The sequence below is a fragment of the Odontesthes bonariensis genome, chromosome 13, assembly GCF_027942865.1.
Source record: "Odontesthes bonariensis isolate fOdoBon6 chromosome 13, fOdoBon6.hap1, whole genome shotgun sequence".
In the NCBI taxonomy this organism is placed as follows: Eukaryota; Metazoa; Chordata; class Actinopteri; order Atheriniformes; family Atherinopsidae; genus Odontesthes; species Odontesthes bonariensis.
This window is the reverse complement of record NC_134518.1, coordinates 20,397,323-20,410,364: the sequence shown is the minus strand read 5'-3', so window position 1 is coordinate 20,410,364 and position 13,042 is coordinate 20,397,323. Positions and strand designations below refer to the sequence as shown.

Genomic DNA, 13,042 nt, shown 5'->3' with positions numbered 1-13,042 from the left:
TTGGTTTGTTATTGCTGAAATGAATTTGCAAACACATAAGCCACTGAAGCCAAAATGGAAACGACACTTAAATGATTTATAAAGATAAAAGATTTGTGTAAATAAGTCCTCTTACTGCATAATTTCTTTTCATAGGTAAGTGTAGAGCATCTCAGCGGTGCAGTCATAGCATGCCAGTCACTCATGAAAGGGAATTCATTTACTTTTTAGTTTAAGGATGAATAAATGTTGCTTGAAGCTATAATGCTGCAGCCTGGCAGGAAAAAAAAAACACGTGTAAAACCCTACTGATCAGCTCAGGTAATTCAGCTTCTCTCTCTGTCTCTCTGCTCCTCTTTCGAGGTGGATGGAGAAATGTGGTGCTACCAAAAACCGGGCTTTGAAGCCCTTCTCCTCACTGAGCTGCAGAGACAGCAACGGTGCAGCCAGTTCTGTGACACTCTGCTCAAAGCAGGAGGTATAAACACTCACGAAATGGTGAAATTACTCAGCGATTGCTGCCTAAGAAATGTAGCTCTTAATTATTACTATACATTAAGTATCGGAGGCATTTATGTTGACAGTGTGTAAAGTGTGACATGTTTTCACATCCTGACATGTTACAAACTGCTGTTACAATGTTGTGGAAGCCCCTGTTTCATTGTTTACACCCTTTACACCTGTCCCGCAGACGTATCAGTGCCCGCACACAGTTGTATTCTGTCAGCCATCAGCCCCCACATGTCCTCGGCTCTGTCCTCCAATCCGGCTCCCCCTGCAGGACAGAGCCGTCTGCTGGAGTTCCGGGCTCTGGGCGCCTGCACGCTGCTCCACATGGTCAGACTTCTTTACTCCGGAGAGATGGTGGGAGAGGGGGAAAGCGAGAAGCAAGAGGCCATTTCTGCTGCAGCCAAACTGGGCATCAATGGGCTGGTGGAGGTGATGAAAAGTAAAACCACAGGGGTGGGAGGAGGAGGAGGAGGAGGAGGAGGAGGAGGAGGAGGAGGAGGAGGAGGAGGGGGGGGAGGGGTGGGGCAGCACACAGAGATAGGAGTGCAAACGGAGCCTGAGAGAATGGAGGAGACTGAGGGGAGACAGGGCAGGTGGAGAACACACCAGAGGGATGGGAGCACTTTTCTCTGGAAAGAGACATTGTCAGACGTGGGGAAAGACATGTGGACTCAAACGGAGGAGCTGCACGTAAACACAGCCGCCCCTGCTCACCCAGCGGCCTTCTATGAAACAGTCGATATGGATGCCTTCCAGAGTATACGACAGACAGATTGCCATCAGTTTGTCCCCGTAACACTCATTTACCAACCAAATGAAAATCAAACACCACAACCTTTACCTGCTGCCTCAGCCCCTTTGCAAGAATCCACAGCAGCTGGAAGCACATCTGTTGACGTGGTGGCGCCTCCGTTCACAATTGTCCATCCTCCCCCCTCTCATCTTTCCAACCACAACCCCTCGTTTGCTGCTAACCATCAGAGCTGCTTGGCTGGTTCGCAAGGAGCAGGCAGAGACGTCACAGCAGCTGAGGAGTGGGAGGAAGAGCGCTTGGAGCAGTTTCAGGATAACATCCCAGGATTCATCAGCTACTTCCTGAACCCGGAAAACACAGACGGCACCCGGAGGAGGAGGAGGGCAGGGACGAGGCAAAGGGCAGGGGTAAGAGGTGGCAGGAGATCCGGGACAGAAGAGCAGAGAGACAGGAAACCACGAGGAAGAACAGGAGGGAGGGGGCGCGGAGGGTTCACTCAGAAGGTTGATGTGCAGGAGGTGGGGGTGAGCAAGCTGCAGAAGCTGTTCCTGCATAGGTGGGAGATGAGGACACCAAGGACGGGTCAGGGAGGAGGAGCCGTTGGCAGGAAGTTGTTCCTGAAGAGCAGAGAGGTCCTGAAACCAACCAGGACATATCAGAGGAGGAGAGGACGGGGCAAAGAGTGGGAGGTCAGCCAGAGCGGGGATTTGTTGCTGTGCACTGGGGGAAGAGGAGGTAACGCTCAATGTGAACGGAAAAACACGCTGCACTTGAGCCAGGTGAGTTAGTGTGTCATAAGCGATGTTAAATGTGCCAGAATTACCAGCAGAAATGATTCCAGCTTCCAAACCTGCAAAATGATCCTTTTAAAAAAAAATCTTAATGTCTTTAGAAGAATATTGCACAGTTTAACGATTGTCCCTAAGATGGATCTCCTGTGAGTCTCTGCTTTTCCTCTGCAGTTCGGCAGAAAGGACTAGGGCGTCTGCAGTCAGACGAGCAAAGACATTTTCTAATTTTCATATGAACAAGTCTCAGCACGTCACATCATACACAAAAACAGATTTCAGATTTGATTTCTGTCCTCGTTCAAACTCAATGAATCAATAAACTCCAAAGCTGCTGCCCCTCTGCTCCGCTCCACCTGGCTGTAGTTAGTTACTCGAATGAATTCAGTTGTTACAGATTAAAAAGACTGGTGCGATGGGTTGCATTTATTTACAGTTGATTCCGTCTTTCACTCATTTATTCATTCATTCATTGTCAGACCTATACAGCGAAGCTTAATGACGGGGATAGTTTTGACAATATAAAATGACAGCAGTTCTATAACTGTGGCTTAACCCTCCAGGAGAATCTCAGAGGTTTGTTTTCCTGTAACGGATCCCTTGTTGGAGGAAATTTTGGGTCTCTGCTGTGTTACGTTAAGCTTCTGATTATCACTGAAGTGTCAGCGTGTAATGAGCGTTTTTTTAAATTCCATGAGAGTGCTGCTTTTTTCTTTAGTATCGTAATCAGTGTGCTTCTCTCTCTGATTACAGGACAGTCTGCCTGTTAGCAGGACTCAAAAGGGCTCGGACAACTCGGCGCCAGTTCCCTTCTCTGGCCCACTCAGACAGTTCCACAATATTCATATTTTCTCTTCCTCCAGCCCGACCCTCCAGCCGTCTCCTTCTCACAGCCTGCTGTCACCCGCTGCCTCCCACCTACCCCCAGCCCTCCTCCACACCAACCCCCTCCCTCCTGCGGCCCCTCCCCCCCAGGAGGACCATCCTGAGCGCATTGACCGTCTTCTGGAGGAGGTCATGATGGGGCTCGATATCTTAACAAACAGCGACGGTGCCACACATTTACAGTGTTCTCCACCAACAGGCGGCAGTACTGTAGTCCTAAACAAACAGCAGGAGCATAGTGCCGTCACTGAGGCGCCGGTTCTGCAGCAGCCGCGTGAGGGCGAGCTGAACGAGATGCTGGACCACTTCCTTCAGTCATTTGAGCAGCATGTTGAAGACTGTAGTGCCAGGGAGGAAAATGAGATGGGGGGTGAGAGTTCCTCTAAGGTCAGCCAGGCTTACACTGTCACAAACCGCTCTAAAAGAACAAAGACTAAAAGTAGAGCCCCTCACACGACTGATCTGCAGTCGAAACATACTCCGCACCGAGCCGGTCTCTCCCAAACATCTGAACAGCACAGAGGTGGCTCTGGATTGCCACAGAGCCAGTCCCAGTCCCACAAAGCCCCGGCCCAGCGTGCCACATCTTCCGAAGAAACAGAGTACACACAGGAGAAAGCCAGAAGATCGAACAAGAGAAGACCCAGAGCGTATCCGTTCTCATTAGAGAAAAAGAGGGCGAAAAGGAGGAAACGGTCGTCATCAAACAACAGGAGAGTTCCCGACCAGAGAAGCAAGCAGCTACTGACTCCGCTGGTGAATCTGGACAGGAAGAGCATGCTGTCGGCCACGGTCACACTGCAGGAACACAGCTGTCAAAGTCTGCAAGACCAGGTGAAAAAACTTCTCTAAACCCTTTCTGCCCATGATTCTGTTGTTTTCTGCTGTCATCAGGTGAGCAAAATAGCTCATAAAGTGGAGCAAAGGCGGCAGTTCCGACAGTGTTGGGATGCTTTGTGAATTACGAATGAAAACAGAGTGCAGAGCGGCTTTCGAATATTATGCACCCATATTTTATTCACATTAAAACAACATTGTTCCCTTCTTGTCTGATATATTGGATTCTAGCTGCTCACTTCTTTGTCATGCTTTGCATTACACGATCTATCAACTGTTTTGTTTTGTTTATCAACTGCCATCAGAGTGATGTCTTTTTATTGGGAAGAACTCGCTAACGTCAACAACTTAATGTCAACGTGTCTATTGAAAAAACTGGTGTAGCCGTAGTGCAGACCTGTCACTGAAAACATTTAGCATATTTGTCTGTAGAAAATATAGTTTTGTACAATTAAATGTTGGTTTAAACCGATTCTCTCATCACTGCGTCAGTTTTTTTTGTGTTTTTTTTACATGCATTCAATCAGGATGGCATTGGGATCGTGATGGCTAAGCACTCGGCTAAGCACCCTCTGATTGTTTGCCTTTTTCAGAGTCCTGCAAAAGCAACGACGGGTCTGCCATCGGGGATATCGTCCAATGGCGGCATTTCTGGCAAGAAACAGGAAGCTTTTGTGAGCACAAAGACCTACCCGATCAGGAGCAGGTTCAAAGGAGAATTTATCATGGTTTGTATTAGCTTAGATGGTATGAGCAAAGAGCTGGTTTGTAATACAACTTAAGGAGAGACACCACACTGGAACTGAGGCTCAAATGAGCAGAATAACTTTGGCCTTTGTCATTGAGTTTTACCCAGATCGGATTCATTTAACCTTGCGCCACATTCATCTTCAAATGCGATCTCTCTTATATCTGAAAGGTTGATGGTGATCCGTTATATTTAGTGTTTTCTGTTGATCACCATGCTAACACACTGAGGTGAAAGTTAGCAGTGTAATTGTAAACGTAGCTGCACAATGCTGCCAGCATTTGGCTCAAGGCACCATTGAGCTTTGAGTGATTTGTGAGTGATTTGTCTTGCAGGAGAGTCTGCCCATTCTCCCACACAAACGGCCACCTGACCCGTACGTTCCGACTGGTCGGAAGCGAGGCAGGCCCAGGAAAATAAGGGGACCGGAGAGGGGAGCAGAATCTCACGAGCAACCCAGCGTTGACGCTACTGTGACCAAAAGGATTTGTTTAGCCCAAACGGCCGAGCCAAGCCGTGAAACGTCCGCTCCAGCTCCTGAATCTGCAGAATTGGTACCCGCACCAGCGACCGTGGAGCTAGAGGAGGTGGTCGATGTACAGATCGATATAGAGACTGTTTCGCCGACCAGTTTAAGAGAGTATACACGAGGAGCCGAACAAAAAGGAGAAGCCGCGCTGAGTGAGATTATACTCAAAGGAAGTCTGACAGACGACGAGACGGAGAGCGGTGCTGATGACATCATTGACGTGGAGGACCACGAAGGCCCTGAGGCTCAGACTCTTTCCCACCTAAATGATTGGAAATGCTCTGTTTCACCTGCCGAACAGCTCAGCCTGGAGTGTACAGGTAAATGGGAAGAAGACAAGGACGACGACGTCGATGTGATCGGAGCTTCGAGTCCGGTCCCCGATCCGGTGATCATCAGCTGGACAGAGTTCTCAGGAGGGGAGGAAGAGGAAGGAGACGAGGATATTGATGTTGTCGGAGAGAAGGCCGACTGCGCTTCATCAGCAATCTTCTATACTTTGAGTCAAGGTGAGCTTGTTAGTAGAAAATGCCAGACTGAGCTTCTCTCACATTAGCACCTGCCCTGTTCTGTTCTTTTTTCACTTCTCCTCAGTTTGTGGGACTCCTCCAACTACCAAGAAAAGATGTCAGGATCAGTCTCATTTAGCTGAGTCACAGGGCAGGTTGAACAAGTCACAATAAGGATAACGGTCGGCACAAACCTCTACACGGGGATGCCATCAATTGCCTTTTTTTTTTTCGGTCGTTTGCTTTGCTTTCGACGACTCGAGGGGTTTTACGTTTTCCACTCCCATCCGTCTAATGCTCGGGAGAAGAGCCACAGTGTGCTGGCGGTTTGTTTTGGACGTTTTTCACCGAGCGTTAAGGCACACAGTGAGTTTAATCAGCACCAAAACAAGTGGACGTGTGCGCGCAGATGTTTGGTTTCAGCTCTTCAGCTGAGTAGACACACCTCACTGCAGGGATTGTTCATAGTTTATTCATCTCAGGTATTTAGGTAATGATTTTATGTGAAGAGTTAGGATGTTAGAACTGCTCATTTGTGACTGTTAAGCAGATATGTTTGAAGTTTGTTTTAACTGTGAGCCAGAATGTTTGGAGTTTTAATGCCCCCAAAGTTGAGTGGGGGTGTGATCAGGTTTTGGAGTATTCAAAGAGATCAGGAATGTTTTATTAGTTGCTCATACGATGACTGTATTAGTTGTAAGTATAACCATTGATGTCAGCCTGTGTTCCGCTGAAGTTTGTACATGTTCCAGGGAAATGTTTGTCTTCCTTGTTTTACTGTGTTTGGCAGTGTTCCCCGGGCCACTTTTCTATCTGATTTCGCAAATAAAGATTTCTCTGTTTTCCTTGTGCTGAAGAAGTTTTCCACAGTGCACGAATAGTTCTTTTGTCGCGGCTCCTCTTCTCATGTACACCACCAGCATTTCAGCTTAGTTTTTCTTTCTTCTTCACACGACTAACGGCTCATGTTGACTGCTGTCGACCTCACAAAGTCAAGTCAAATCAATTGAATCCCAAATTTGCCTCAATCTGTACAGTGCATATGGTCTTCCGTCCCCCAGTCCCTTGATTGGGGGACAGACAGCTGCCATTACTGTTGGGGAAATCTGAATAAAGAAATGTGAACTGAAACCTTTCTGCTTCGCAGACTCAAACAAAAGCTGGAATTCCTTTATTTAATCAAACAGAATGAGTTTATGAGGTGACTGGAAAAACCCCGACAGAAGTGAGGATTGAGAATGTCAGTTTTAGCAAATCGTGACATTCCTCCTGTGCTGATTTGACCTTTGTTATTTGCATTTATATAGGCCTTGCTTAAGCTGCTTGTGGTCAAAACAAAATATGAGCTTGTTTGCATCCTTTTCCCTAAAGCTTTTTTTTTACAGATAATCATCATCTAGTCGCATCTGCTCACTCCCGCTGCTTCTCTTGTGTCCCGTCCTTTCTTCATTAGTTCAACCCCTCTTAAAGTAAAGTAAATTCTAGAAATAGTAACGGTTTAACTGTCGTCTTTGAAAGGTATCTAAACACAAGAAACTTGAGCTTTATAGGCTTTCAGAAGGAGAAGGAAAGAAGTGGACAACCCGCTTAATTCATGCTTTTTTAAACAAACCGTTCATGCACAAACTTAGAAACAAAAAAACAAGAATACGTGAAGTGAAAATGAGTTTATTAGTTATCAACCTGTGAATAAACCTCCTGCACACAACTACACAACGCATCTGAGCTGCACCGCAGCACCGTCTGCGGCACTGAGGAGAAAGAGCGCAGCTGGGGAGGATTCCCTGGACACGGAGCCGTGTTGGAGCTTCATCCCCCTCTGTTTGATTTCCTCGACTCATCGCCACGGTCAGGTGAGAGTACAGCGCAGGTGTGTGTCTGTGTGTGTCAGGGCGTAGGGACCTCTAAACCAAATAAAAAGACACAGCGTGTCAGCGTGGGTGTATGTGTGTCTGTGCGTGTTTCCCTGTGCTTTTAACAGTGCGATATAGTCTCATCACATCTGGCAGCGGCTGTAAATCAGTAGTTGTGTAGTCAGGTTGGGGCGGCTGTTGCGGCTCAAGTCAAGAGGAAGGAGAGGATTGAAGAGAGGGAGAGAGAAGGAGAGAAGGGGGTTGTGGGTAGGGGGAGCAGGGATAGAGGGGAGCTGCTGTCCGTGGGCCGTGCCCGCAGTCTGTCGTCCTCTCAGTGCTGGATGCGCCTGATGGACTGGATCTGGGGGGTCTGACAGTGAGAGCCCCAGTTCCTCCAGTGCTGGTAGTCTCCACTGTGTCTCTCACACTCCATGATGTACTGCTGGCCTCTGTAGCCAGGGTACTGGTAGCACACAAAGCTGCAGGGAAACGAGAAGAGTTGGGGTTATTCTAGAAGCTGCTGTGAGGCAAACAGCAGATTGACACACATGGTGTTTAATTGACCGAAGATTTGGAGAAAGTTGGCAGCTTTCTCGTGTAAAAGTTGTAAAACTTACGCGCCACACTGCACGTGCATGGAGCCAACCTCAGGCATCATCCAGCCCATGGCCTGCAGAGATGGGTAGTCGTCACAGATCTCCGAGTTGCGGCCCATGAAGTTCTCCCTCTCGAAGATGATCATGCGGCTGCTCTGGTGGGACTGAGCGGGACACAGAGGCGGGGTTTATGTCTCAGTGTGTTGTCTATGAGCGGCACAGTGTAGAAGGTGGGTGGGTGGATGTACTCACGGCGCAGTAGATGGGGCGCAGAGACATGAGACGCTCCACATGGTAGGAGAGGGAACCGCTGTAAGCGTCCCAGTGGGGGTACTCTCCTCTCTCCAGGATGAACTGCTGGCCCTGGAAGTCGTGGTGCTCGAAACCCACCCAGCTTCACAGAGAGAAGCACAAAGAAGCCCGTTCACATGATGCATCCTTTGTTGCGTGTTTGAAGATTACTGCTGTAACTTAGGGTAAACTTCTCTACGTTTGAGCTACAGAAGGAGAGCATGCGTGCACACCACAAATGATAGGATTTTAATGTTGAGGTGCGGCTTTGTATTATTCAGGATGGATCCATTTAGCGGCGATATTTGTGCCCAATGAATGTGTCTTATATGCGTCTCGTTACTAGAGAGAAATCTTGTGAGACTTACGCTCCGCTCTCCACCCTGATGGAGCGGATGTTGTCCAGTCCGCACTCCTGAATGTTGCAGCACTCAGAGGTGAACTCCATAAACTTTCCCTGGAAATGCTCCTGCTCGAACACGGTCACCTGAGGAGACAAAGCAAGTGTTAAATGTTCTGCCTTCCTTTACATTTAGCAGAGATGCACAGATCACCACAAAGAAAAGGAAAAAAATTGGAAAATGATGTATTTTATGAACAAATGAATGCATGTTTACCTTGAAGAAAGGAGCCATGCCCATTCCTGAGTTGACCAGTGGTGTCATCATTGGGGACCTTGTAGTTCTGTACATTTTGACTCCTGAGGTGGCAAATGAAGACAGAGGAGACAACATGAAGAAAAGGGCCAAAACGTTTGGGAGAAACAGTATCAGAGAGGAAAGGCTCCTGATTCCACCAGTTAGCTTTAGACTACTAGTTTTTGGTGAAAAACATGATGGTGCTCACTTTCCACTTACAGGAAAAAGCTAGATCATGTGGAGGGGGTCTGGCAGAAACAGTTTACAAAGTTGTGCCTGATAGCGACAAAAGTGTCATACAGGTGTCAGAAAGTGCTTTTGGATTTCAGTCTCTGTGTGAAAGCCATCTGAGCTGAGTTGAAAGCAGAGATGCAGCCTTACCTAGATTGTCACTTTATTGGAAGAGCTCGAGAGTGATACGCGCCTACCGCCTGCCTCGCGTAGAGCTTTGGGAGAACCTGGCGCTTCAGTTTTATACCGACTGTCGAGGGGGGCGCGCTTATCAACGCGCACCCGCGCACCCAGCTCTGCCCGTGTAAACTGCCCATTTAACGCAGCACGAATAGCCGTGCGCGTTCCCGGCGCCCCTGCGTGGCCGCTGGATGCTGTTGTCCAGCTGCAGCGACCAGCTCAGCAGATCCTATAGTGCTGCTGAGGCTGGGAAACAAAGGCGCTCCGGTATGTTCGGGCCGCGGTCAGCAGTCCAGCGCGTGCCCCGGCACAAAGGGTCGGGATCGGGGTGGAGAATGTGGGGATTAACGGCGTAGCAGAGAGGCACGCAGAAGGAGATATCTGGGTGGGTCAAAACTAATGTATAGAAATGTTACAGAGACGGTGAAAGCGACATTTTCCTCTTCTTTTGCCGTAAAAAGAGCTATCTGTCACCGCAAGGTGCGGGGCCCGCGCCTGTAAGGGTGCAGGTACACCTGTGCAGGTGTATGATTCAGCTGAATGAGTGCCATAAGTAGAGTATCAGTGGGTTGACAAAGAGAAATTAGATTTGGATTTTCGCTCATTAGAGACAAATAAAACACAAGCCTCCCCTCAAATGGCATCAACATTTCCATTTTACAGTTATATAAACTCATATATAAACATATATAAACTCAGCTATTATAAATCAGCTCTCCTTTTTGTCATTCACAGTATCATTGGAAGATGTGGCTCATAGCACCATGTCTGGGGATCACAGGCATGACAAAGTTTGGCACTTCTGAACCTGTTCACTTTGTGCTCATGTATCAGGCCTGAATGAAAGCTTGACGACAAAGATCTGCATAAAAACACCACAGAGACACATCTCACTCTTGATATTGTTTTAAGGCCTGCCTGTTTGAGGCTGTTCAGTCGCGGCCATAATAAGGGTTGCATATGTTGTAAATGGGGATGGTTGGAAATAGAGATGGGGGAATATTTGAAATTTGAAATATGGAAGTTAAATGTTTTAGGTGACATTAACTACTTTTAATTGGTCATTCTGTTCTGTTGCCTCTGTCAGTCGTCCTCTGCCTCCGCCCATCCCCTCTACCCGTCCCCCTCTGATGATGTGGGGTTTCTTTTGTCTCCTGCCTCTGACCTCAGCAGGTTTGATTCTCTCCCCGTAATCCCTCTCCTGTGAGCGCCAGCGTATAAAAGCCAGGGGCACACTCCGAGCCGCACACACTCTGAGTGAGTCTCGGCGCAGGCATCGCACACACAGACAGGTAAGGTGCTCTGTACACCTGCAGGTGAAGAGCCAGTTCGGTTCAGCATTTTTAAATCATTGATATCATGTCAGAAGAATTTGGCTAAAATTGTCACATGAACACAACCTGTCTCATTACTTGTCCACTCAGTAATCATGTCCAGTGGAGATAAGTCCAAGACCTCTTCCCAGACTGATGGGAAGGCTACTCAAGGCAAGAAGTCTGAGATGGGAATGATGTCCTACAAGGTGGGTTACTTGGATGCAGATTACAGGGGACACTCTGGGATTTATCATAGCATGGCACAGTTATTATACGCTGGATCATTCCTGACTTGTTTTGCTTGTTTTTCCCACTAGATGTACGTGTTCGACCAGGAGAACTTCCAGGGTCACATGATTGAGATCTGCAACGAGTGCATGAATGTGTGTGATATGGGCATGGACCGCGTCCGCTCCCTGCGTGTTGAGTGTGGACCGTAAGTCTGAAGGCATATGCTCTTTTTCACTGCATGTCAAATGGCCGGCTTTGCGTTGGTGCTTCATAACTCTCGTCTTCCTTGGCAGCTTCGTGGGCTTTGAGCAGATGAACTTCTGCGGTGAGATGTACATCCTGGAGAAGGGAGAGTATCCCCGCTGGGACTCCTGGAGCAACTGCCAGAGGAACGACTACCTGCTGTCTTTCAGGCCCGTCAAGATGGTAAAAACTTCATTCCGTTCATATTCAAAGTTGTCATTTATGTTTAGCTTTCGACTCTTCTTCAACTGGGGGGGGGGTTCTCCTTGTTTTTCGGTCCTCTAGGACCCTGAGAAGCACAAGATCTGCCTGTACGAGGTGGGAGAGTTCAAGGGCCGCAAGATGGAGATCATGGACGACGACGTCCCCAGCATGTACTCCTACGGCTTCACCGACAGAGTGGGCAGCATCAGCGTCAGCTGTGGAACGTGAGTTTCAAGCACCAAAGAGGAGATTCAAAAGACTCATAAAACCATCTCTGTACTGACACGTTTCCTCTTTTGCTCCCAGCTTTGTGGGATACCAGTTCCCTGGATACCGTGGCAGCCAGTACCTGCTGGAGAAGGGTGACTACAGGCACTTCAACGAGTATGGCGCCCGCTACCCTCAGTTCCAGTCTGTGAGGCGTATCCGTGACATGCAGTGGCACCAGATGGGCTGCTACACCATGGCCACCAAGTGAGGCTCAGGGAAGGAGAGAAAGAGAAAGAGCGGAAGTGAGGGTGAGGGGCGGAGGAAGAGGGAAAGGGGGAGAGATGCCTGAGGCCTTTAACTGAGTACCTTCAGAGGGTCTATGATCTAACACAGTGAGGGGACAGGCGAGGATCTATTTCTGCCTCCGAGTCAACACCTTTGTGGAAGGGAAACCATCGAACCACCCTCCATCCCTCTCTGTCTCTACTTTTCTCTTTCTCCCCTATGGGCTGAGCTTTGCTTTCCCCCTTTTCTCCTTTTTTATTTTATTTTAGTCCCTCATTTCCCTTCCGCAGTCCTCTGGTACACCAAAGAGCTGTTTTACACACACAATTCTCGGCTCAGGGTTTGATGCACCATGGGAAACGGAGTCCCCAGAGCCCCCCTGCCCCCCTGCCCTTCTTGCCTTCTTGCCCCTGTGCATTGCACACCCTCTCTGCTGTACAGAATCCTGGCCAAGTTTTCAATAAAAAGGAAAATCTTGAATTTCAAACTTGATGTCGTTGTTACTTTTTGATGAAAACTCACCTGAAAGAGAAATGATTAATGTACAGACAAACGGACAAAAATTACAATACAACTGATTAAAAAAAAAAAAAAAAAGGTGTGAACCAGGATCACATTTGTTCCATACCTGTGTTTTGTTTGTAGTTTATCAGTAAACGTACAGTTGCTAGATTTAACGACTGATAGACATGCTGATGGGGTTTGTTTAAGTCACCTCTGACAGAGTCCGACTAGTGGTTTTCCTTCTATGTAGCTCAATGTTAGCTTTGATGTTAGCTGTAATGACTGTCTTATCCTCGTTTGTAAGCTTTGGATAAAAGCGTCTGCCAAATGCATAAACATAACATAAACATAAACTAAAGGCACAAAATAGAATAAAACAAATAAAGAATCAATATAAGTTATGTGTACAGAAAAAAAATCACCTAAATGAGTAAATATAAGAAAATGAATATATGCTAAAATCTTTTTAGAGAAAAAAACGTTCACACGATTATTATGTATTTCTGCTTTTTTAATGCATTCTTCTATATTTACGACTTAATTCTCTCTTTATTCAATGGTTGACACTTACAAATTCTTGTATGATTTAAAAGCAGTTTTTATAAAGATGTGGTAATCTACTGGATGAAATCAAAATATAAATGGATTTTTTGGTTCTATGACAAACAAGAATATTTTAATTATATTGAATATTGATATTAGAAATGTTTTTTTTTTTTTT

The 13,042-nt window shown here is 47.2% G+C and overlaps 3 protein-coding genes across 3 annotated transcripts; 2 read left to right on the top strand and 1 right to left on the bottom strand.

Annotated features, from left to right (window-relative positions):
- The first annotated feature begins 1,230 nt into the window (after positions 1 to 1,230).
- On the top strand, positions 1,231 to 6,277 carry LOC142397157 (uncharacterized). The gene is made up of 4 exons (XM_075480501.1): positions 1,231 to 2,022; positions 2,785 to 3,750; positions 4,347 to 4,481; positions 4,837 to 6,277. Exons 1-4 carry the CDS (start codon positions 1,231 to 1,233, stop codon positions 5,584 to 5,586), a joined length of 2,643 nt encoding a protein of 880 aa, XP_075336616.1. The 3' UTR covers positions 5,587 to 6,277.
- Positions 6,278 to 7,723: 1,446 nt separating this feature from the next.
- On the bottom strand, positions 7,724 to 8,971 carry LOC142397781 (beta-crystallin A1-like). The gene is made up of 5 exons (XM_075481478.1): positions 8,897 to 8,971; positions 8,648 to 8,766; positions 8,241 to 8,382; positions 8,010 to 8,152; positions 7,724 to 7,871 (listed from the first exon to the last, which is right to left on the bottom strand). Exons 1-5 carry the CDS (start codon positions 8,969 to 8,971, stop codon positions 7,724 to 7,726), a joined length of 627 nt encoding a protein of 208 aa, XP_075337593.1.
- A 1,786-nt stretch (positions 8,972 to 10,757) lies between these two features.
- Positions 10,758 to 12,100, top strand: crybb1l1 (crystallin, beta B1, like 1). Its single transcript, XM_075481477.1, has 5 exons — positions 10,758 to 10,850; positions 10,962 to 11,080; positions 11,169 to 11,301; positions 11,404 to 11,546; positions 11,629 to 12,100. The coding sequence occupies exons 1-5, from the start codon at positions 10,758 to 10,760 to the stop codon at positions 11,798 to 11,800; spliced, it is 660 nt and encodes a 219-aa protein (XP_075337592.1). The 3' UTR covers positions 11,801 to 12,100.
- The last annotated feature ends 942 nt before the right edge of the window (positions 12,101 to 13,042 follow it).